Source organism: Dipodomys ordii, unplaced genomic scaffold (genome assembly GCF_000151885.1).
Source record: "Dipodomys ordii isolate 6190 unplaced genomic scaffold, Dord_2.0 Scaffold213, whole genome shotgun sequence".
NCBI lineage: Eukaryota > Metazoa > Chordata > Mammalia > Rodentia > Heteromyidae > Dipodomys > Dipodomys ordii.
The window spans coordinates 104,143-111,654 of NW_012267429.1; the positions used below are offsets into that span (position 1 = coordinate 104,143).

At 49.4% G+C, this 7,512-nt stretch overlaps 1 protein-coding gene across 1 annotated transcript in view; it reads right to left on the reverse strand.

Moving 5' to 3' along the window:
• Positions 1 to 5,529: 5,529 nt before the first annotated feature.
• The window catches only part of LOC106000239 (scavenger receptor cysteine-rich type 1 protein M130-like), a 31,549-nt gene continuing 29,566 nt past the window's right edge, over positions 5,530 to 7,512 (reverse strand). The window contains exons 18-21 of the mRNA XM_013035486.1: positions 7,431 to 7,511; positions 6,727 to 6,864; positions 6,104 to 6,295; positions 5,530 to 5,678 (exon numbers count right to left, since the gene is read on the reverse strand). Of these exons, the coding sequence (XP_012890940.1) occupies positions 5,605 to 5,678; positions 6,104 to 6,295; positions 6,727 to 6,864; positions 7,431 to 7,511 (485 nt within the window). The 3' untranslated portion in view covers positions 5,530 to 5,604. The remainder of the gene's footprint in view (positions 5,679 to 6,103; positions 6,296 to 6,726; positions 6,865 to 7,430; position 7,512) is intronic.

Here is a 7,512-nt window from a genome sequence, read left to right on the forward strand (position 1 = left end):
TTCTGAAAAATACTAGTTGGTGTTTTGTAACATGACCCTACCTTTGGATCTATCTGTTTTCCCCTCAAAGACCAGAGTTTTGAGTTTGGGTGAGGAAAAGGACAGGGGCACACCACAAGCTCACGGTACCCCAAGAGAGCCCACAGCTGACCTGGCACATGACTGCTGATGCTGAGCCCTGGGGTTCATCTTCTCTTCCATGCTCACATCCTCCTGTGAGGACGGAGCGTCTGAAGGCCGCCGGCATGGAGAGGCAGCGCCATAGTCCAGACTCCATCCCCGGTGATGTCTCCAAAGCCCTGGCTGGTGAGGAGTGAGCTTGCTGCGACCAACTCAGTTCTGTGTGGCGCTAAGGCCCACACTGGCTGATAAAGCATCTCTTCAAGTATCAGAAAACAACCACAGAGATCTACGAGACAATATGCAAAAGAAAAGGCCTATGGCTTGTCTTAGTGGCCAAGTTCAGAATGTAAGCGTTCAGAAACCAGGTACTGCAAAGAACCAAAGAAGGAACTAATTTGAATTGCTCCTTTAAAGTGGACCTTAACGCCACAAACAAAATCACTACTGGCCCCTTCACATTTCAAACTCCCTAAGTACTTCAGTTAATTGGTCAGCTCATTTCCATTCTTTTGCCAACAATTTCTTTACTATGACAGAGAATCTAACAGCGATTAAACAATTCAAGATTTGAACAATGCCTGGAATATATTCAGATACAATAGATAACCTTCAGCAATGCTTTGTTTTTCCTAATCAGAGAATTTTTTCTTAATGAGATGATACTGACTCTGAAAAATAATTAGATATCAAAATCCCTATAGTATTGATTTAATGTTATTTCATGGTCCAAAATAAGTAAGCATTTTTGTAGCCCATAGGCCTCAAAATCAAATTTCATCCTTAATGAGGCAAACCTCTGCCCTATGTCTGGGGGCAAAATACAGCAGTGCCTCTCCTCCAGATATGTGAGGATTCTCAAGCTAGCTGGGCAGCCCAACAGCAAGGCATGGCAAGATGTCAGTGTACTCAACAATTGCCTGGGTAACCTTCCTGGAGAGGGTGCTGTGGGAAATTAGGTGAGCAAATGGACTTCTTCAGGTCCAGGGTGTTAAATACAAGAGACAGACACAGGAAAGTCCCCAGACAGGACACAATCAAATACAAGAGACGAGACACAGGAAATCTCCCAGATGAACCACATGCAATTAAATATAAGAGAGGAGACACAGGAAAGCCCCCAGATGGACCACAGACAATCAGGCACCTTGTACCCAGAGTATAGTATGTGGATATGGGGGAGACATGCTGGAGAGGCTGGTGTGAGGGTCCCACTCCCTAGGGAACACTAAGAATCAAGAAGAGAGGGAAACAGAGCAGAGGCAGCAGTGACTGGACCAGGGGTGGGGATGTAGGTGTCTCTCACTGTGTTTGCTGGATCAGGCTGACCTGGCTCCGCCTCAGGGTGACATTTTAGAAGACATGAGCTTCCACCCCTCCACTCTTGGAGGTCAGAAGGGCCTTGATGATCTGAGATCATTGTTTCAGAGGTAATTGCAGGGCTGTCCCCACTTGAACCCTGACCGGAGGTGCTCTGGACTGGAAGGGGAGAGTTGGGAATAGCCGGTGAGGGAGGCTCCAAGCTCTACCTGCGGGCACCAGCATGTGTGATAAGAACAGACAGCCCTTGAACTCAGTCTCATAGGAGACTGAATTCACATGGAGTGGCAGCAGAATTATAGCAACAGAATGAAGTTATAAATCAGTAGATAAATGAAATTGCAGACATTCACAAGTGGAAATTAAACCACACACTCATATGGAAACAGTAAGTTCAGAAAATTACAATAAAATCAGAAAAAAATGTCTTGAGAATAATGAAAATAAGGACAAATGTTACAAAAATGTATAGAGGGAATTTTTGTATCGGTAAAATCTGATATTGGCTGGCTTCAAACCATGATCCTCAGATCTCGGCCTCTTGAGTAACCAGAATTGCATGCATGAGCCACTCTGATGAATCTCTCCAGAGCCGTCTGGGGTGCCCGGCAGGCATCTCTGGATTTATGGTGTATATGCTAATATGGACCTGAATTTTTCTCATAGAGATCGCGACCAGATGGAAACCAAGGAGTATCTTAGTGTACAATTGCTGGATAGGAAAGAATTTCATACGAAGGGAGCAAATCCCAAACTGTTTCTAGCAGACTGGTTGAGCCAAGGCTCCCCAGGGCTCCTGCCAGCTGGAGGGGTAAAGGGGAAGGGAAGGCAAAACCCTGACCCCCCCCATCTCACAGGAGAGAGGAAGGTCAAAGAATATTTTCAGCTCTGGTCCTCTGGTTTAATGCTTGAGAGACCAAAAAGCAGTATGACTTGTATTGGACAAAAACTTGTGACTGGACAACCTGCCCTCCAGGCTTGGTGTGGCCATCTGTCTCCACTTCCCACAGGGCAGCTGATGGCCACAAGGATGTGTGGGAGTGGCCATTCCACACTGCCAGTAGAGGAAGGACAGGCAGGGTCAGAGTCCAGCTGTCCACCGGGGCAGGGACCTGGTCAAGATGTCGACGTCATCTTCACACATGTGGCCCTGACACATCCTCAAGACTCTGGCCTGTCGCTAACCCTAGGCTGTACAGTGGCTCCTCTGAGCCAACTCCCTCTGGTGTTCCCTGTGGTCACTGTCTTGGAACATTAATAAGTTCCTTTTGTTATCATTTGTGTCTTCGTGTTTTGAGTCATGTATTCTCTGTGTAGCCCAAACCGGCCTCAAACTCAAAATCCTCCTGTTTCAGCCTCCTGAGTGCAGGTATTCAAGTTGTAAATCATCACACCAGAAAAATCAGTATTTTAGTATTTTGGACTAGGTAAAATGTTAGAAAAAAAGTCATAACAATAAATCTGTGTGATACAAAATTGCAACTTTGAGTACAGTATTTGGTTTGTCTTCCTCAGAGTTTCACTGTGTGATACAAAATTGCAACTTTGAGTACAAGTATTTGTCTGGTTTGTCTTCCTTCGAGTTTCACTCCTATTGCTGATTTCTCACTTGTGAGGAGTAGCTCAGTTTCCTCTTGTGACTGGCTGTGTGCCCAGTAAGGACCCTCCACCTGAACCCCAAGCCCTCTTCCCTTCTCAGCTGAGCCCTTCCAGTCACCCCAGAACCACTGCCAGCTCCTGTGACACAAGGCCTGAATCCTCAACCACCACCCCAAGCCCCTCACAGCCATCCTGTCCTAACGCATTCCTACCCATCTGCTTATAGTCCTCACTGCACAACTCCCACAGATCTGGTTCCATGACAGTCCAATACACCAGTCACATTCACACACACACACACACACACACACATACACACACATGCATTTATAATTTACACATACACACACAGATGAGCACTTGCATACACACACAATTCACCCATATACATTTTCACTCTTAAACACACAATTCAAACTGACCCATGCCTCCTAAACCTCATACCGAGACAGGTTCCAAGAAGAAGTGCTCGGTCTTTACCAACAGTCTTGCCTAGCGTCTCTGGAGAGGTGCTGAGCACCGAGATCACTGGATCCAGAACTTCTAATCCACACAGGACACCCGGCATCTGGCCCGCACCTCCAGTGTCCACCAAATGTGGCCCCCACCCATCAGAGCCTGCATAGACTACAGTCCGGGCATCACAAGAACTACTGCCCCTCATTCACACACCCCGTCAACTTGATTCCACATGGAGGATCGTAGTTCTGCATCGGCAGCCCACTCACCTACACCACCAGGCCTGACACTTCACTTGCTAAAGTCAGTGCCCAAGGTTCTGTCGTCAGCTCTCATATAATCCTAGAGCGTAACCCACCACCAAATCTCTAAGAATTCTCTGCAAATAAGTCAACAAGGGGCAGGCATTTGAAAACTTCCTAATTTATTGGAGGAAAGAGCTGGAGCTGCTTCTCAAGATGCAGGGGCCTCTGGGGTGTACAGAGAGTATAAACAAGTCAGTGTGGGAAATGACAGGGCACAGGTGCCTGAGGCTGAGCACTCACACCAGGAGAAACAACAGGCGAGCAGGCAGGACAGACCCTGACATTTTTATGCCATCAGAATCTCTGCCAGTGACTCTGGGGCTTTTGTCTGAGCTGACATGTCCTGTGTTCGTCAGTGTCTGTAACTCCATGAAGGTCTGTGGTTGTAGAGAGTTGTGTGGACTGCTGGAAGACCACGGATTCTACGCACCCAGTGTACACTGGGAGGCAACATCATCCTAGAGTAGTTGTGTTCTCACCCGCCATGTAGCCAATCGTCCACCAGAACTAGCAGAGCCCGGTTTATACAAGGGCGCCACAAAGCCCATCTGCCTGAGAGCTTCAGGAGCCCATTCTCCACAAGGACAGCAGAGGCCACTGGGCACCAGGACCCCACAAAGCCCATTCACACGGAGAACAAAGATCAACAGCACAGTGGAACACCAGGCAAATCCAACAGAATTTCATGAGCACTCATGCCTTATGAGGCCATGAGTACTTCTACTGATTTGCAAACATATTTTGGCACCAATAATGGAGCTGGAATTGGGGCCTTGTGCTCTTGCTTTTTTTTTTTTTTTTTTTTTTTTGCTTAAAGCTAGCACTCTATCACTTGAGTCAAACCTTTCAGCTTTTTGATGGTTAATTGGAGATAAGAACCTCACAGATTTGCCTTCCCAGCCTGAATTCAAACTTTGATCATTAGATCTAACCCTCCTGAGTAGGTAGGATTTCAGGCATGAACCACTGGCACTCAGTGTGTAAACTTATTAATGATCCCACAGGAAAGATGAAGGACGCACATACCCACATGCTCTAGTGAGGCTGTGGTCATTAAAGTACAGACCCTGCCATACAAATATTATACACACACACACACACACACACACACACATACAGTTAAAATCAGTCCTCTATGGATATACGTGTGTGTGTGTGCACGCGCGCGCGAGCACGCAAATGAACGTGTTACTGTGTGTGTCCGTAAGGGGCTGATCAAGGCAGGGAAGGTTGGAGACAATAGTATCCAGTGGGCAGAGTGTTGGATGGAAGTGGAAATTAGGATGTGAGCATTGATTGGTTAGGAGGTGGTTCTGAATGATGGTCAGGGTTGGTCTATGAGCATGTGAGCACGAAGGCACTGCCAGACACTCAAGCATTGGGTAAGTGCTGGGATCAAGACTGTACAAGTCTGAGACTCAGATGGCCTCTTGGGAACATCGCACTAAGGCAGCACAAGCCCAGCATGCAGTAGACAAGAGGGTCAAACTCTACGCTCCACTGTGCACCTGTCCCCCAGACCTCCGGAGAACTCTAAGGACAAGCATGGTCAGGAACCTGCAATCCACGTCAAACAGAAGGACAACGTTCCAAGGTCAGGCCGAGAATGGGGGTGCAGACAGAACAAGGACTATAGTAGAATCTGAAAAGTTTCTAGGCAGGCCTAAGGAATGGGCTCAAGAGAATGGGTTCAAAGAACGTTCTACTATATGTGTTTAGAAAGTTGGGACAAGGAGCCCGCCAATCTCCTGGCTTGACAACAAGCTCTAGGTAGGCCCATATCCCCTCTGTCACTTCAAGGTCATCGCAGGCTGGCCCAAGGATGGCCACTGTCTTCTGTCTCAGCATCAGGACTCAGGTTGTAAGAAGCCCCACCTGTATTGGAGGAGAGAGACACCTCTCAGTGATTTTCAGTGTGGCCCTCGGTGATTTCTCAGACCCCAAGTTCCAACACCATCTCCTGTCCCTCTGCAGAATGAAGGCACAGTTCAGACCAAAATTGGTCAAGGTGGGTAGGTCATGTGAAGTGACATTGCTTCTCACACGGAGCCCATCACTTCCAAGATCCTCCTGGTAGCAGCCGTCCGGTGCCAAGTGCTGCAGGGACACTGCACTAGGTCCTGAAAGAACCTAAAGGCAGAGCCCTGCCTTTTACTAGACAGCCTGAAAGGGTCAGAGTAGCCCCAAACCCCGGGCATTGATAAAAATAAAGATCAGACATGGAAAGCAGCTCTGAGATACTTTCAGTGTAGGCAATGAAGCAAGAAGAGTGCGCTGGACCCCAGAGCACAGGTGCATACCTGCCAGGCTCAGCCCTGCCTCCTCCTCCTCCTGCCGCTCCCCAAGGCCTTCCTCTGGGTCTCCTGCATCATCGTAATCCTCCTGTTCCAGGCATCTGGACACTGAGGACTCTTCTTCTTTCTCCTCCACAGGAGCAGCTTCAATGTCCTCATAGACACCCTCGGGGGGCAGGTGAGCAGACATGCCAGAACCTACAAAGGACACACCAGAACCTTCCACGATAAATAATCCATGAGCTGAGCATACCCCTTCCTAAACCAGGTAGCTTTCCATGCATGCTGAGACACACACTTCCTGCACTGGCCCTCAACCACCCTGGACATACAGGCCTGGTGTCCTGGGTTGAGTCCCTGGACTCATTCTTGGAAGACCCTGTGCTAGAATAACAGTACAAGAATTGGATGGCAGATCTGATGGAGCCCTGGAAGTGGGAAACTTCATCCAGCTTAACCCAGTAGCAGAATGATACCCACACCCAGCTTCTCTGAGTCCACAGAAGACTCATTTGACGAAAATGCAGGTGATGATCAGAACAGGGAGTGGTTTTTTAGCTAAATCTCTCACTTGCTTTCCCACCCTCTGTTCACAAGAATACCCACTCATACCAATCAAGACCACCTACCCATACAGACAGCTCTTCTTTGGCACCACTGAGCACCAAGAATCAGGAAGACCAGGCCCAGGAGGCAGCCAAGTATCAGGCAGGCAATCTCAGGCAGGGTCCAGACCCCAGCAACAGGCGCAAGAGCCCGGGAAGGGGCTGTGGAGGAGGGGGAGATCTCCTGTGTGCCTGGAAAGCCGGGGCATGGTGACCGCAGGGCTGGATGAAGTCATCTTGGAAAGGAGGAATTTACTACTGCCAGTAACTCACAGGGAGAGGTTTGTGGAACAAAACCAACCAGGAAGGAAATCCCAGCTACAAGGCACAGAAGCCACAATATCCATAAGGACAGAACACATCTGCGCTAGACCCCACCGCTGGAAGGGAGAACATCTAAGGCTGTGATGTGAGGCCTTCTGTCCTCTCAGATTGCCACCCATGCAGACACAGGGAAGGAGAGCAAGAATCTGTCACCATCCAAGCGGACAAAACCGTGTCTTGGGGACAAATAGAAAGGTCCCCGGGGCAGCGCTGCTGAGCCCTCTGTCAGCCTTCTGGGACTGAAGGAGGAAGGCGGCAATGACCTGCAGAATCGTGGGATGGGAGGCAGCCGGCTAGGCTTGAGGCCCGCGGCAGCACGGGGCAGGACCCCGGCCTCGGGCTAGTGTGGGAGGCCCTGACTGAGCGGGAGAGGCCAGCGCCAGGGGCCGCCCCTGGGCCCTCACCTGAGCACCGCACGCCCGCGTCCTCCTTGTGGGTGCAGTCTCCGCGCCCCCACGGCTCCGCGGGGCAGCGCCACAGGGACAC